This window comes from Dipodomys merriami, unplaced genomic scaffold, assembly GCF_024711535.1.
Source record: "Dipodomys merriami isolate MVZ:Mamm:240054 unplaced genomic scaffold, mDipMer1.0.p SCAF_1, whole genome shotgun sequence".
NCBI lineage: Eukaryota > Metazoa > Chordata > Mammalia > Rodentia > Heteromyidae > Dipodomys > Dipodomys merriami.
In genome coordinates, this window is record NW_027202270.1 from 23,737,126 (window position 1) to 23,754,801 (window position 17,676).

The window sequence follows — 17,676 nt, forward strand, 5'->3', positions numbered from 1 at the left end:
TGTTTAATTTTGTTAAAAAAAATCTACAGAAGGAAATAGGTTTTGTTCATTTAAATGTCAAATGTTATAGCTGATTGTAGAAGCAAAATGTTTCACCTAACTTTCCTCCCATTTATTTTTGTTACCAGTTACTAAGTGAACAACAAATTTATTTGGATGTACCATTTGTGAAGGAATGGGGAACACTGCTCAGTCTTATGGGGTCCTTCAAGTCATTTACTTTGAGATAATAGATAATGTAGTAAATTCCTATCATTCACAACCCTGCTAAAATTAAGAGAATGTACACTGAAGGTTTGAGTAGGCGAAGTAGAATTATTACCAACTATTTGTTAAAGAACCATACATCTGAAGAAGCCAGTTGAGGACTAGAATTAAAGATTACTGAGCACTGTTTAGCAATATCTGCAAAGGGCAATTAAGAGGTAGATTTTTTCATAGCTTCCTTTGTCCGCCTATATTCTGATTAGTTTATGATTACCCAGCAAACAGAGCCAGCTAGACACCATTTGCCCAATGTAGCAGGACACTCATTAATAACCATGTCATGAGGTTCTATAAACAACTTGTGGCTACCATTATAAAAAGAGCAGAAGAGGTCATTTCTGAATTCATGACCATCTTTACTAACAGTTCTGCCTGCAGAGAGAACTTACAAACACACTGTCTTACCCAGTGGCCTTGGAGGCCAGAGCAGAACTTCGGGACAGTCTGGCATTTACTTCAATGATGCAGTATTCCATTGAGGTAGGGTGAAGAGCAAACTGAATGTTGCATTCACCCACAATGCCCAAGTGACGGACCACATTGATTGAAGTCTGTCTCAACATTTGAAACTCTGCATTGGAGAGTGTCTGGGCAGGAGCTACCACCACTGAATCACCTGTAAACACAAGCAGCACTCATGATTTGGTGGCGTATTTTAAAAACCAATTTCGGTGACTTAATCAACTTATATAACACATTTAACAGTCTGAACATTTGTTGTGAAAATCTGAAGGTTTTACAAACCTAACACATATACACACACATACACAACATATAGATGTATGCAAATCAGCAACAGCTATTCCCACTAATTCTTGCTTTATTCATATTATTCTGATACATTACTCATAGAAATACTTTATAATTGGCCATGTTCAGCCAGCAATGAAAGCTTCAATTGTCTACTTACTGGATTAAAATTAGCTTCTTCCATTTCCCTTCTTTTCATCCTTCTCAAATTCCCTAGAGTTCTTCATACCATCGAATACTATCTCACTTTTACCCAGACTGGTTCACTAATCTGTTTTCTATATGTCATCTGTCTCTATCCTCCCCTTGTTTCTTATCATAGCCCATTTAGGGTCTTCAATCTCATTTTTATTTTCTATACCTCTTTCCAGAAGGTCTTTCTCTGCCTCTCTCTAACACTGCCAGCTACACAACCATTCCTCTCATTCTCTTTAAGACTAAAATCATCTTGAAAGTTTGGAGATTTGTCTTATCCCTCATTAACACAAAATTCTATTCTATGGCTGGTAAACATCTAAACATCTAAAACTACCAAGTTAAATCTTCATTCTTGTATAGAATTCAATACTGCCAAAAAAAAGTTTTTTTTATATAAAAGATGTTGATTTGTTAGCTTACTTAAGATTATTCTATCCTAGTTGTCAACTTGTCTAATTCTCTCTTCTAACAATTTTCTTTCTACTGCCCAATAAATCAGAATGTAAAGCTATGTCAAAGTCTGACCTCATTCTCTCCTCATTCCTAACCTGTCTTTAAATACTCCTTGTATGCGTCCTGGTTTAATCATTTCTTTATAGCATGTGACCTCTAATGACCTTATATCATCTTTTTTTTTTATTTGTATCTTCTCTCTCTCTCTCTTTTTTTTTTTTTTTGGCCAGTCATGGGGCCTGAAATCTGGACCTGGGTGCTGTCCCTCAGCTCTTCAGCTAAAGGCTAGCACTCTACCACTTGAGCCACAGCGCCAGTTCCAGCTTTTTCTGATTATGTGGTGCTGAGGAATCAAACCCAGAACCTTATGCATGCAAGGCAAGCACTCTACCACTGAGCCACCTTCTGAGCCCTTCTTCTCTTAAGTCTTACTTCTACATGTTTGACTCTAAGAGATTCACCCACATTTAAATTTAGCCTTTCTTCGGTGCAATACTTATCTTTGTTTTCTCATCCAACTAGTTTACCTTATTTGAAGCTATTTTCTCTATCCTATGGTGATAACACCTCTATTTTTAAGCCTTATCAACGGTTCTTTTTGCTTCTAACACAAAGCCATAGGTTTTTACCTCAGTCTCATTGCTCATATTTGTCCCTCTTGGGGGAATTAAGAAATCAAGATAATAACATCATGGTTTTGTAAAGATCATACTAAATTTTAATACATAAAGATACTACGGGGAGCAGGGAGAGGGGAGGATGGGAAAGTAGGGATGGGAAGGGGAAACAAAGGAGGAGGCAACAATGCTTGATAAGAAATGTACTTATTACCTTGCTCATGTAATTGTAACCCCTCTGTATGGTATTTTCACAATAAAAACACTTAATAATAAAAGATACTACATATGCATGTGTGTTGCGCACACACACACACACACACACACACACACACACACACACACACACACACGTGTCAAAGGTTATCATTAGTCTGTCGGAAAAAGTAACATACTTCATAAGAGCTTCCATGACACGAAAGCCAAGAGCTAAAAGTGTGACCCTACTTCATGAAGATTCTTTGCCTACCTGTATGAACACCCATGGCATCAACATTCTCCATGTTACACACAGTGACACAATTATCATCAGCATCTCGGACTACTTCATATTCTATTTCTTTCCAGCCTGTCACTGATCTCTCCACCAAAATCTGGTTGGTCATTGCAAAAGCCTGGAAATTGGTGACAGAAGTTACCAATGACTAAGAAAAGGAAACACCTTAAATTAGGATATGTAGCGTAATGACATTCCTGCATCTTGGTCAGCACAGAAGTGCCGAGCCTGACTTCAACCCTCCCTGTCCTTCTGAAAGCACAAGGTGTCAGAAAAATCAGTAAGCCCAGGAATAGCATCATTGCTGAATGTGCTTGATTTGCATTATTGAGGCTTGCCATTCAAAGTGCTGATATGACATTAAATCAAACTAATTTAGGAAAAAGTGAAAATAATTGAGCAATCAGGCAGCGGGAAATGAAATTATTTCAGCAGCTAGGCTTCTGTGAAACCAGAAAATGTGATAAGTACAAATAAATGTGGAAAAAATAAGCCTAAAGATGCTGGCTTTCTCTAAAATAGCTGAGGGTGATTGGTACAGTGACACACACAATAAAAGTCGACTGACGCTGATGAGGGGGAGAAAAGAGATAATGATGGTTGTAAACAGTGAGCCAAGATGGCATATAAAACTTGGGGATGAGAAGAATCATATGGGGCTATTATCATGGTTAATCACTACCTAAGTGCTTAAATACTCTGAATCATATATCATGCATGCGTGATTAGACAGCCATGAATTAGTATAATTATCATTTCATATTTACTTCATATCTACCGATAGTAGAATACTGAACCCAAAAGAGACAATTTCTGACCTTAGGATACACACTGAAGGACATTTCAAGATGGAAATGTCCCTTGGCTTCATTATATATTTGACTTGGGATGGTACTATGTATGAGTTTCAAAAAAAATTATTAGTAGGATGAATAAGGAAATAACTAAACTAAAATGTTATCCTAACATATTGCAACCTTTTCTAGTTTTAGTCATCATTATGGTCTGCAGCACATGCAACTGAAAATATGATACATTGCCCCCAGTGATGACCATAACGGGGTGAGGTAGTGGAGCCATTGTTAACAACTTCATGATTATTAAATTGTCAAGTGAGTTGCCTAAAAAGAGAGCAAGTTTAGGAAACAAAGAGTAACTCTGGAAAAAGCTTTTTTATATTTGAAAGGAGTAAAATCAATATTTGGGTACAAATAATATTGAGATCTTTTTTCTACCTTTGATAATTTTTCCTTCTCTTAAGCCTAAGATTTTATATAGAAATTTAACTTAAGGGGCTGGGAAGATGGCTCAGTGGTAGAGCGCTTGCCTTGCATGCCTGAGGCCCTGGGTTCGATTCCTCGGCACCACATAAGCAAAAAGAAAAAAGCCGGAAGTGGCGCTGTGGCTCAAGTGGTAGAGTGCTAGCCTTGAGCTGAAGAGCTGAGGGACAGTGCCCAGGCCCAGAGTTCAGGCCCCACGACCGGACCCAAAAAAAAAAAAAAAAAAAAAGAAATTTAACTTAAGGACCTAAAGCAGTTAGTGCAGCTTCTTGTGGTACTAATTATAACGTCACAATAATAAGAAAGTGGCTTAGATTATATTGTTACCTCATTTCCGGGGGAGGGGGGGGAGGAGGATGAACATTTTTCAAGGAAAATCAATCACTAGTTATCAATTACTTTAGCAAAATATAAAGGTATATTCCATTCTCCTGCCTTGGTAGCTTTGTATATTAAATATTTTAGAATTCAGGAGTGAAAATAAATTTTAATGAAAAATAAATATATATTGTCATTATTGCTACTAATAATGACACTGCAAATAATAAGCATATTTGGAACATCTAATTGCTATAGTAAATAATTTTTATACCGCCACAAATATGGTCTTGAATGATTCAGGAATTCAGCATTGAAACAAAATTGTGTATTAGATACACCCCCATCTTGCTTTTGGATTGCTTAGGTTGTTGTTTGCTGTTTATTTCCTTGTGTTTTGTTTTTGTTTGGGGTTTGTATAATTTGGGGAACTTTAGGTCAACTAAACCCAAGTTCTTGGCCTATAGGTAATAGTTACTTAAATATATACAATTTTATCATTCAGTTTAAATATCCAACATTAATAAGTCAAGGGTCTTTTATCACTTAATTCTAAAAATAAGAAATGTCCAGTCATGGTTTGTACCTATAATCCTTGCTACTGAGAAGGCTGATTGATATCTGAGGATCATAGTTCCATACCAGCCTTGACAGGAAACTTCATGAGACTCATTATCTCAAATTGACCACCAAAACCACAGAAGTAGAGGTGTAGTTCAAGTGGTAGGGTGCCAGCATTGAGCAGACAAAGCTAAAGGACTATACTCAGTCACTGAGGGCTCAAGCTCCAGTGCCTAAACACACACATGTGTGTGTGCACACACAGACACACAAAAGATGAAACTACAAGCTGTACTTATAAGCACTTCCCCAACAACTTCCTGCAAGTTTCTGGGTTCACTCCACACTCCAGTTTCAGTTATACAACACCAGGCTCCACATCTGCCCAGTCAAAGTTAACACAGAGCCCTAAATTACATGTCTCAGTTCTATGAAAACAGAATACAGACAAAAATCTCTAGAGCATTGTCTTTTGTGTTCATCTCTGAGACTGTCTTCATTTTTCCAAGATACTTTCTTTTTTTTTTTTTTTTGGTCTGTCGTGGGGCTTGAACTCTGGGCTATCCCTGTGCTCTTCAGCTCAAAGCAAGCACTCTACCACTTGAGCCACAGTGCCACTTTCTAATGGTTAATTGGAGAAAAGAGTCTCACAGACTTTTCTGCCCAAGCTGGCTTTGAACCATAAGATACGTTCTTTAATACTTAAAAAGGTCTGAGTATATTTGTAAATGATTTGGACAGAAAATAAGCCACACATATAAAACTCATTTTCCTTTTTATGTGTGTGCAGTAGTTGGTGAAATTGTCTCATGAAACAGAGAAGCTAATACTATTTGTAGTTGAAATATCTGAATTTGAGTTAGAGATTAGTCCAAAAATAATGGAAAAATTAGGTGGGATAATCTGGATTTTTAGCTTAGCTACCAAAATATATTCAGCGTTATGATTTTGAAATGGATTGTAAAACAGAGGAAGAGAGTTAGGCAAAGTTTCTATCACTGAATTCAATAGACTGCAAGAATAGAGATGGAATTTTAGGTTAGAATGGCATGACTGACCTAAAAGAATCTGGAGTACCACTGTGTCCTTGCACAAAAACTAGAATTTAATTTCTCTCTAGTAGCTTTCTATTGACAATTGATAAGATAGTGATTTAGTCCCTAGAGGGTAATGTCTCAGCTATAAACTTTGCTGGTAGAAAGGTCATTCAAGTCATTTTTTTGGTTGGTTAGAATACTGTGTAGCAAAATACCTACTTTTGTGCCAAGGTCTATTAAGGTCTCTCTGTTGGGACAAATGCCAGAGCCTAATCCACCCAGTGCGTAAGCAGAACGAATCATCACAGGGTATCCAATGTTGTCTGCAGCCTTCAGGGCCTCCTCAATCTGCAAACAAGAACAAAGATACACAGCTTGAAGAGCTGACCACACTAGTAGAACATAGACAGACACCACACCCACCCATACCCACACACACACACACACACACACACACACACACACACACACACACACACACACACACACACACACACACACATACACCAAAGTCAAGCAATTCAGTTACATACATCAATTTGGGGAGAATAAGTAGAAAGTAGAAATGTCCTATCATTCCCTTGTCTCTTCCAAAAATGTACATGTTAAACGTAAATGTAAAAGTAAATCCTAGAATTCTAAACTTGAGGACTTTTAATGAAAAAGATTTTCCACCAATGAAGACTTACTACAAGAAGCTATTAGGAATACTGTATTGAAATAAGATTTTTCATTTTTCAAGTTCAGTGTGGGAATAGTCTCAGAAGCTCAGAATTTTTTTTTTTAATTTTCAGAATACAACATATGGTGCCTATATTTTTCAGTCATGGAATATTATTACACTACCAATGGGAATGTCATTATACCTTTCCCAGATGCCTCTTTCTCATCCTAGGGAAGCAAGGACATAATTATACCTGGCAATGAAAAACTAAATGTATGGCAAGAGCTTTCCAATATTCAGTAGAGCTACCTTGGGATCATTCTAGATTGACAGCTGTGTAGCATGGCATCTACTTGGTAGCATTCTTTTCTGAAATATATAGATCCGACTCTCATTCTTCCAGCCATACCTGCCTGGTATCCCTATGGACTGGGCTATTCCCACAATGGGAAAATTCCATTTAAAACTGCCTCTGTTACCTCCCACTTCACCAAATATATTCTTGACATTAAAAATAAAATCAAGAACAACACTGATGTACAGACAGTTGATTAGTTGATTTTTTTCTTTCATCTAGTTGATTTTGTTTTGGCCTGATGACTAGTAACAGCCTATCAGGGAGAACAGAGAACAATGGAAAATGAGAAATGGAAAAGTAAAATCATCTTCCTCTTTAAATAGATATGCCACACATTTCCCAGTCATGAGTCTTATTCACTGTCTCCATTTCATTCTAAAATGTTTATTCTATTCTATTCCAAAATATCAAAAAGTATTTTAAATCCAATCCCATCTGCAGGGCATTTGAACACAAAATAGGCATTACTGATCCCAAGAAAAAAAGGCAAACATTGAATCACAATGCATCTGGACATGGAGAGGATGAAATAAAACACTGAAAGCTATTGGATAACAGGATTTTGTGGGGGATGGGAAAAGTGTGAGCAAGGAAGGGGGCTGATCTGTTTAATATACTGTAGATGCATGTATGGACTATCACAGTAAAACCCCTCTGAACGTTTAACAAGAATATGGAACAGTCATCTCCCTGGGTGTGGGCAATATTGACAAGGTTAACATAGAGGGTGAGAGAGAGAAAATATAGTCATAATATTTTCTGTACAAATGTGAAAATAGAACCAGGAAACTTGTTCAGATTGTTTTGGGAAAGGAGAGCGGGGATGAGTTGGAATAAAAGGAGAGTTGACACTGATCAAGGTACATTGCAATGCGTATAGGGACATGTCACAGTGAAAACCCTTGTAGAAGTAATGGATGCTAATAAAAATGTGGATAAAAACCACTTTGGTATAACGAGTTGGTGGAGTTTCTTAGTTTCAATTCAGAATATCTGAGATTTGTTGGTATTTTCAACTACTGGTAAACCACTTCATCTCTAGGTCTCTGTTCCTCAACATAAAATAAAACATTGATGGCTTCCCCTAAAATATCAGCTTTGAATGCTGCCATCAATACTCAGTGTTTGTTAGTGACTGACATATTCCAGGAACAAAGTGTGTAAGTATAATAAATTTAACTTTTAACCTGTATGACAAATTATTCTCCAAATAACCCAAGGCAAATATCATCCCTGTCTTTCAAGAGTAAAGGTTCCTTACTGATTCCACAGCATAACTTGGAGCAATCTTTTCATTGATCTCATTGAGTTTGTCTGAAAACAGCTGTCTGTCTTCTGTGGCCATGATGGATTCTACCGAAGTTCCAAGGACTTTCACACCATATTCCTTGAGCACACCTCTCTTGAATAATTCAACACCTATAAAAGAAATAAGATCAGGTTTTATACTCTAACACCCGCGTCTTCATTAACATTATATATAATATTATATATATATACATTAACACATATATAATCTTAAAATCAAATCCACGAAGCTAATAGTCTTCAATGCAATTTCACTTACCAAAAAAATGTTATGAAATAAAATTCTAAAAATAAAAATATGTCACTGATGTTACCATTGCTTCTATTACTACCATTCAATATACATTGATTTTATTATCCTTATTACTATAAAGCATGGCATAACACTGACCCTGAATATTTTAGTGTATTCCTTTTTCTTCTTAGATACATACCTATAGCAAGTTCTATTATTTAAATAATCTCAGACAAACACATACCTAACTACCTAACTGGGTTTTTAAAAAATCAAAGTTCTTTATATTTATACTTGCTATCTAACTTTAGATAACACTTTTATGTTTAGCATACAAATTACACTCCAATTCAATACTTCATCCACTTAAATACATTCTGATTCATGATCTAACTTGTGAGATTTGAAGCATTATAGAAAGTAGGCAGCAAGAGACAAACCAGATGCTTGGGGAAAAAAATGGTAGAGACTTGCCCACATTATCAGGAAAATACATGCAACAGTCAAATACTACAAGGCTAATCTATCAACATTAATTCAATTTTCTCAATCTAAATCTTTTATTTAAGTTTTTTGTTTCTTTTCTTTTTTGGGGGGGGGTCTGGTTGTGGGGCCTGAACTCTGGGCCTGGGCGCTGTCCCTCAGCTCTTCAGCTCAAGGCTAGCACTCTACCACTTGAGCCACAGCGCCACTTCTGGCTTTTTTCTTTTTGCTTATGTGGTGCTGAGGAATCAAACCCAGGGCCTCAGGCATGCAAGGCAAGCGCTCTATCACTGAGCCACCTTCCCAGCCCTTATTTAAGTATTTTTATAGTGCTGGGGTTAAACCCAAAACTTCATGCATGGTAGGGAAACACTCTGCCACCAACCTGGGCACAAGCCCCTAATTCTTAATTCTATTGTTAATAGTTTTCAGAGTTTCCATGAGAAAACAGAGATAAGGCAATGCCTTAAGGTGAAGGAAGGAAAATAAAAACCTACATGGCCACTGTGGAGCATTCAAGCAAGTAGTTTCTTTGTCTTGCAGGTGTTATGTGAAATAAACAACTCCTATTCACCATATGGTATTTTTAGGTAGCTGTGTTCTAACCGCTCCCTCGTACATTAGAAGAAAGGCTTTAATGAAATATAGAACAAAATAGGTAGATGCCTTCAAACAAAATGCAACCCATCCCCACATGGATCAAAATTCTGCCGTGGAAATCAGAGGAACTCACCACAGTTGAGAGCTGTCTGGCCACCCATGCCTAGAATGATCCCATCAGGCCGTTCTGCCTTGATGACCTCGGTAACAAACTGTGGGGTGATGGGAAGGAAGTAGACAGCATCCGCCTGCTTCAAGCCCACCTCATTGGTCTGGACAGATGCGATATTTGGGTTCATCAGGACTGTTTTGACATTTTCTTCCTGAAAGAGACAAAGATAATCAAATATCAGAATACATTTAGTCTAAAGACGAGAGGGGCTACATGAAGTGAAGGGTAATTTCAGGACAAAGCTTTCAGTTTAGTCTCTAAGGAAGTTATAGAAACCAAGAAGGACTGCGAATGCGGCTTAGTGGTAGAGTGTTTGCCTAGCATGCATGAAGCACTGGCATTGATTCTTCAGTACCACGTAAACAGAAAAAGCCAGAAGTGGTGCTATGGCTCAAGTGGTAGAATGCTAGCCTTGAGTACAGAGTGTCCAGGTCCTAAGTTCAAGTTCAAGCTCCAGGACCAGCAAAAAACAAACAAACAAATAAACAACAACAACAAAAAGAAATAAAAAGAACACACAAATGGAATTCAAAGGAATATGAATTTGGTCAAAGGAAGAAAAAAAAACTATTGACTCTGGAGCATCAGCATAATTCCTCACCATGAAAGGCATCAAGCAAAAAGCAAATGAGACCAGTTGGAGAGAGAGTTTCTCAAGGCTCACCAGTATTAATAAACATTAGAGGTTACTGGGTCTTCAAAGAATAAAACAGTCCAAAAATTTAAAAATTGATAAATCTAAAATGAACCTAGAGGTAACATTGCTTCCCTTTTTTTATCCAACCCCATCACATTGACTGAACATTTAACATCTAGAATAATGTGTTCCTTTGTTTCTAGAAGCACCAAGAGCCTTTTTCAATTCCTAGTTTTTCACATCTGCTATAGCAACTCAATATATTATTATACAACTGTTTGTCTATACACTGTTAGAAGAAAATGAGCAGATAGCAAAACAGAAATTAAATAAACCTGGTGTGTATAGCTAGGCATATATGTATGTCTGGGTGTGCTTACATGTATATATATGATATTCATAGCCCTGTCTTATTTCTTCAATCTAGAGAGATACTCAAAATAATTCTTCACTTCAGCTACTAAAAATCATAGCTTTCTAAGTTCGGATGAGGTTGACACTAAACAAAATAGTTATGAAACAGAGCCAGGTGCTCTTATTATTTTTCACAAGTTACTGTGTCAATTCTAACTTCTTTTAAAAAGCCAACAAAATACTCAGATGGGCTGGGCGCCGGTGGCTCACACCTAGCTACTCAGGAGGCTGAGATCTGAGGATTGCAATTCAAAGCCAGCCCAGACAGGAAAGTCCCTGAGACTCTTATCTCCAATAAACTGTGGCTCAAGCAGTAGAGTACTTGCCTTGAGCTGAAGAGAGCAGGGACAGTACCCTAGCCCAGAGTTCAAGCCCCACAACTCACACACACACACACACACACACACACACACACACACACACACACACACACACACACACACACACACACAAAGTACTCAGATATAGGATATAAATTATTGTCCCAGATTTAAATAAAAAATGGAAATATTTTATATTACTTTAAATTCAAACAGTCCCTAATACGTGTAATGTAACTTCTACTACTTTTATGCCAAAACTATGAAATGCAAAAATTGAGACTAAATGAGGTTAAATGGCTTGCCCGGATGGTACAGTATCCGAAATCTAATCTGAGTTCCAACTTAATTCTTGTGCTTCATATTCCATTGGAATTATCTCTCAAAATTTTTAAATATTGTATAGGAAGAAGTATATTATTACTAAGAAAATGTTGGAAAAATAAATACAGCAAGGCAAATATAGCTTTAATATGTATTGGAACTGAAACAACTGAACCAAAACTGAAAATGTACTATCATCAGAACTTACAGCAAGTCGCACTGATAAAGAAGAGTACTAACAAACAAGTATTTTGTGACTATCATGAATATAACAACTTTGAAAAATTATACAGGAAAAGATATACACAAATAAGTATCCATTGATTCTTAAATATAATTTTCAAACTTTTCCAGTAAGTTCATATCTCTCTATTCTGTTTCATTCCAATTCATACACCAATATATGCATTAGACAATTGTTTATGATTCTTTATAAGTCCTTCTATTAATCTATTTAATCACAATATAATATCTAATGATTCTTATTTTTTAATTCAGGTGAATATAAGGAACATAAGAATGAAATGGAAATAGTAAATCTTGATAAAATTCCAAATTAACATAAAAACACTACTTAAAAAATATTACTTCAGGTCAGGTGCTGGTGATTAATACCTAAAATCAACTACTCAGGAGGCTGAGATCTGAGGACAGTGGTTCAAAGCCAGCTAGGGTATGAAAATCAGTGAGACACTTATCTCCAATAAATTACTCAGAAAAGGCCAGAAGTGGCACAGTGGCTTAAGTGGTAGAGTTCTAGCCATGAGTAAAAGAAGCTTAGAGATAGCATTCAGGCCCTGAGTTCAAGCCCCAGGACCAGAAGGGGAAAAAAAGCATTACTCAAAGTACACTACTTAAAAGTTTTCTAAATCTACAACACACTTATGTTCTAACCTATATAAAACAATTAGCTAATAAGACACTGAAACAGAAACACAATAAAGTCATCATTTTGAAAATAGATTAAAATATGTGCAGACAACCATGAATTCATTGTGAAAAGTATTTTAAGAAAACAAATGGAAACAAGAAGGTAACTGACATATGTTCTACATTTTTTATAATGGATATTATCGAGGGGTCTCTGGCTATCAAATAACAACCCCCTCCTAAATGAAAAATATAATCTTGAGCCAGCTGTTTTCCTATGTTTGCTTTCTCACTCTCCACTGATATCTGCATCCTACCTCCTAGCCCTGTCTCTTCAGAGGCCTCTACACTGCGAAGCCTGAGGCAAGGTCACAAGCAAAGATGCCCATACTGCTTCTGTTTGACTGGATGAGCACACCAAGATATAGGCCTCGTGGGGAAATAAGGACAACAAAAGGAGACTTTTCTATAGAAATTCCTTCAAAATTACAGCTGATAACCATGGACAGGGAGTGCACATTTCCCAATTAGGCAACTGATTCTCTTCTCTACTTGAAAATCTGGCTGTACTACGCAGTTTTCCAAGTCATTGCTAAAGGAATCCAGTCCCCCAGTGAGAAGTAATAATTTGTAATGCTTGATAAAGAGGTGCTGCTGCCCTTGCTCTCCTAGATGCAGTCTCCCTTTCTCCAACACACACTTACTTCCCTCCACAAGAAACATGCCTGCCTCAAAGTTACTAAGTGGCAGCTATAAACAGCTTTATAGGTTTTCAATGTCAATAGACAATAATGTAAGTCTACTTCTATAGATAATAGGGATATTTGAGGACATTAAAATTTTTATTTGTACCGGACGCCGATGGCTCACGCCTGTAATCTTAGCTATTCAGGAGGCTGAGATCTACAGATCGTGGTTCAAAGTGATCCTGGGCAGGAAAGTCCATGAGACTCTTATCTCCAATAAACTACTCAGAAAACCAGAAGTGGTGCTGTGGCTCAAGTGGTAAAGCATTAGCATGGAGCTGAAGAGATCAAGGACAGCACCCAGGCCCAGAGTTCAAGCCCCACAAACAACAAAAATAAATATCTGGTTTGTGAAGCTGGGTGACCAGGCCTACATTCAGAATTCTAGATACTTAGGAGACTGAAACCTCAGGATAGTGGTTTTAAATCAGCCTAAGCAGGAAAGTCTGAGAGACTCTTACCTCTAATGAACTATCAAAAAAAAAAGCCAGGTAGCCCAGGCCCTAAATTCAAGCCCCAGGACTGGCACAAAACAACCAAAATAGCTGGGTGTAAGTGGCACAAACAAAACCAAAATAACAAAACTCTTGTTTGTGATGAAACCTTCCTCAATACAGATATGTAAGGATATGGAAAGAAGTAATTATAGTGACTTTGGAATGATGGATTGCCATAAATTTAAATTATAAAATAATTAGGCTTATTGAATAGTGTATTAATTCTCGCAAAGCTCACACTTGCTCACCTTCATGGCTTTTACAGCTTGAGATCCAGAGTAATCAAATTCACCTGCCTGACCAATAGACAGACCTCCTGACCCGAGGATCAGGACTTTGGAAACCTATAAACAATAAGAGGGGGGAAAAAAATCAACATTGCTTTAATTACTATATCATGAGAAAGAAATCACATTTATAAAAGTGGAAAAAAACGAACAACATTGTTTGAATTTATGTGGTGAATGTCAGTATAATGTCTTGAAGAATATATTATATATGAGGGAAAAGACAGATAAGAAATCTCTAATTTTGATGAATTTTCCAAAGTTTGTAGACATCCTTTTTTTTTCCAGGCAGAAAAGAGTTTATTGGGGGGACAGCAAACTGCTGCTGGCCCACACAAAATAGAAATGCACAGAGAAAAAAAAGAGAAAAAAATGGGGATAAACATTCTTTTACTTAGTAAAAAAATAAACCTTCTTGAATGATACACCATTTCCATATATGTGTTTTTGTGTGGGTTTGTGAAAATATACTGACATCCTCCTAAATTTAATATATAATGCTGACCTAAGTATGTGTGTGTATTTAAAATTATGAAGAAATGGGTAGAAACCTTATCACATTAACATTTACAGGCAAATAAACATTCAAGTCTTATGCTGTATTAGTCTTTAGTTGCTTTTTAGAGGTAAAACAATATAGTGCAGTTCATGATATTGAATAATAATTCTTCTGATTGAAACTTTGTTTCAATTCACGGTTCTGTCAATTCTAATAATTAATTGTGTAGTCTGAACTTGATCAGAAATGTACACACCTGTAACTTTCAGGGCAATGTGGAATACACCAAATTATAAACTTAACTGGACATTATTCTTTATTAAGTTATGTCATCATTACAAATATCCTAGAAGAAATGAATTTTAAATGACACAAGTTTAAATGAAAGGTCCAAAGAACATAAAAAATAGACTGACTAGTTGTGAAATAAATGGAAAGTTACTATTCATCAACATTGGTGTGATTTACATCATTTACTAAAAAAAATCAACACATGATAGAGAAATAAAAATGCTTACACCAAAAATATGCCCGTAATCTACTGACCTCGACTCGAGATGCAACCAGTGCTGGCTTTGGCAGGACTGATGTTACCGTGGTACCTTTTCCCTTCTTTATCAGGGATAAAAAGGAATCAAATAGGTACTAGAAAAAAAAGTACAACCAATTGTTAAAAGATTCAAAACGCATAAAGTTGTTAGATATAAGATATATATAGATAGATAGATAGATAGATAGATTATATAAGATATATTTAAGCTGTTGATATATGGTTTTAAACTGAACTTGAACTTCAGATAAGCAACAAATAAATTTTAGGGTAAGTTTTCTTGTGCAGTATTTGATGTTTTAATCATTTCAGTTGTTTTTGCAGTTGTTTTTCAGTTGATTTTCAGGTCAACAACTGAATGGCTACTACTATAAAAATCAGGTCAAATAAATACTTCTTTCTATATGTTCCCTCTAAGTCCAATGTTTAAAAGTTTTCAATAGACAACAAACATTGCAGATGACTTCTGAAAATAGTTTTGTTTCATTTCCTAATTACAAATCATTTCTTCTTCTAATTCCAAGTCTCTGAAAATATTAAAGCTATTTCCCCTTTGCATCTTAAACTTAGAAATGATGTGGTTTTTACTTTTTCTCAGTTGCTAATAATATCTGAAGATGATTCTTAAACTTTAACAATATATTTGTTATTTCAGAAATAATAAATTTCATTAAAGGTATTAATTTTGCAGTTATTTGGAAGGACAAAATATATTAAGTCATACTGCACTTGCTTTCATAGTTGCAATGTCTTAATCTGAAGTCCTAATACAGACTATCACTTATTTTAAATTTAAAAAATGCTGTGTGTATTACATATCTAAATTTTGTTTGAGTTTCATCGTTGAGTATAAAATGTCAAATATTGCTATTATGAAGCAATATTTCCCATTAATATGAAAACAAGGCCAAAAAGAAGTATTTAAAAAGACAATTCTGACATGCATGGGCAGGTAGATAATTCTTATTCTCATTTTGCCTGGAATCTAAGACAAGGACGACTTGTCAGTGCTATTACTAGAGGCCACTGCATATAGAATAGTCACACTAGACTTCTAGACTTTTGTAGATGTCGTAGTAAGCCTTCTTTCAAAGATTGACACACTGCATTTGAACATGGCACCAAAAACTCACATGAGAAAGCAAAAATATTTAGATTAGAAACCAAGTCTTCCAGAGCATTCGTTCAGGTTCTTTCCTTAAGTGATTTGAATCACATGAATGTGGATTCAGAGTCCTCCTTTCTTCCACACACCCTACCTCATCCCTCTTCTTTCTTCTGCTGCTGTTTATTCTCCTGTACTGGCTATACAACCAGTTGCCATAGGGATTTTTTTTGAAGTCACAGATGGGGGATTAAAATTTCATTTCAGATATGAGATGGAAAGAGCAAGGGGGAACTCATTTGCATAGCACAACAATTGTAAATTTCAGGCCTAAATATATTAGAATGATAATGGGTTTAAATAAAAATAGCTTCATAGCATGGCTTCAGGTTTCTTAAGGGCTTTCCCACTTTAAATTTAAGGAAAAGATTAAAATTTACTTCATGCTATTCATGGGGGGAATTTTAATACAAAATATGTATTAGCAAATCACTCTTCTGGAGACTGTTCTGCACCAGAATTATCTAATGGTAATTATGACAGTTTCTGAAGTTTTACCCTAAATACATCTCTAAGTTTTAAAGTATATAACAGGCCTCATTTTTCTGACATACCTCAGTGTCTGTTGGCCCTGGGCTGACCTCTGGGTGGAACTGCACAGCAAAAAAGGGTTTGCTCTCATGCATAATCCCCTAAAGGAATAGAAACAGGAAGAAATTCCTTCTGTAATAACAAATGTCAAGTGTGGGGATGTATTATTCAGCACACAATAAAGGCCAAATAAAAAAAACAGAGTTAAGTATTTAATAACATTCTTATAACTACCAGTACTATTAAGTACATGACTGGAGGTCTTTAATGAATCACATGCAACCAATTAAGACAGACAGAAAACAAGCCAATGAAGAATCATCTAAAATGAAGTCCTATAATCAAACACATGCATTTACATGCATGCACACATGCACATGCACACACACAAACACACAAATACGTATACACACATAAATTTGGCTCATAGCGTTTGGAGCCCCTCTGAACTTCACTCAGAATAAAGTAATACTCTCTTCTCCAACTCCTAAATTACTTCACTACAGTCTTTTACAAGGCTACAAGGCTACAAGGCTACTAAGTGAACCTCTGAAACACACTTGCTCTAGGTCCAGATTTGTACCCGTTGCCCTTTACCAATGAATTGTGTGAGACCCCTGTTAATTGAGGGCACAAGTCAACTGATGAAAATAGTATTTTAAAAGGGAAGAGCTATAAAAAAATGTAAAAGTAAGAGTTCTTACATACACACACACACACACACACACACACACACACACACACACACACAAATCCAACATAATAAGTATAGCATTTCCTACAACAGAATATTAAAAAGACCTAGATTTCTCACAAACTGAGTAAGCATTTACCTCATTTGTTTGATCATTGACATTCACAAACAGTGGTTTCCAGCCAGGAGGGAGGGTCTTGTCCAAAGCATACCCATGATTCTGAGCAGTAATGAAAGCCTGTCTGTTTGTGACATTCAAAACAGGCTGATTCTGCCCTCTGGAGACAAAAGGAGAGAAAGAACAGGGGAATGCAGAAGTATAGAGAATGTAAATATCTATGTGAT

At 36.2% G+C, this 17,676-nt stretch overlaps 1 protein-coding gene across 1 annotated transcript in view; it reads right to left on the reverse strand.

Moving 5' to 3' along the window:
• The window catches only part of Cps1 (carbamoyl-phosphate synthase 1), a 111,804-nt gene that overhangs the window by 62,848 nt on the left and 31,280 nt on the right, over positions 1 to 17,676 (reverse strand). The window contains exons 10-18 of the mRNA XM_070017828.1: positions 17,471 to 17,609; positions 16,661 to 16,738; positions 14,938 to 15,036; positions 13,854 to 13,949; positions 9,759 to 9,948; positions 8,261 to 8,418; positions 6,197 to 6,325; positions 2,755 to 2,899; positions 673 to 883 (exon numbers count right to left, since the gene is read on the reverse strand). Coding sequence (XP_069873929.1) covers positions 673 to 883; positions 2,755 to 2,899; positions 6,197 to 6,325; positions 8,261 to 8,418; positions 9,759 to 9,948; positions 13,854 to 13,949; positions 14,938 to 15,036; positions 16,661 to 16,738; positions 17,471 to 17,609 — 1,245 coding nt within the window. The remainder of the gene's footprint in view (positions 1 to 672; positions 884 to 2,754; positions 2,900 to 6,196; positions 6,326 to 8,260; positions 8,419 to 9,758; positions 9,949 to 13,853; positions 13,950 to 14,937; positions 15,037 to 16,660; positions 16,739 to 17,470; positions 17,610 to 17,676) is intronic.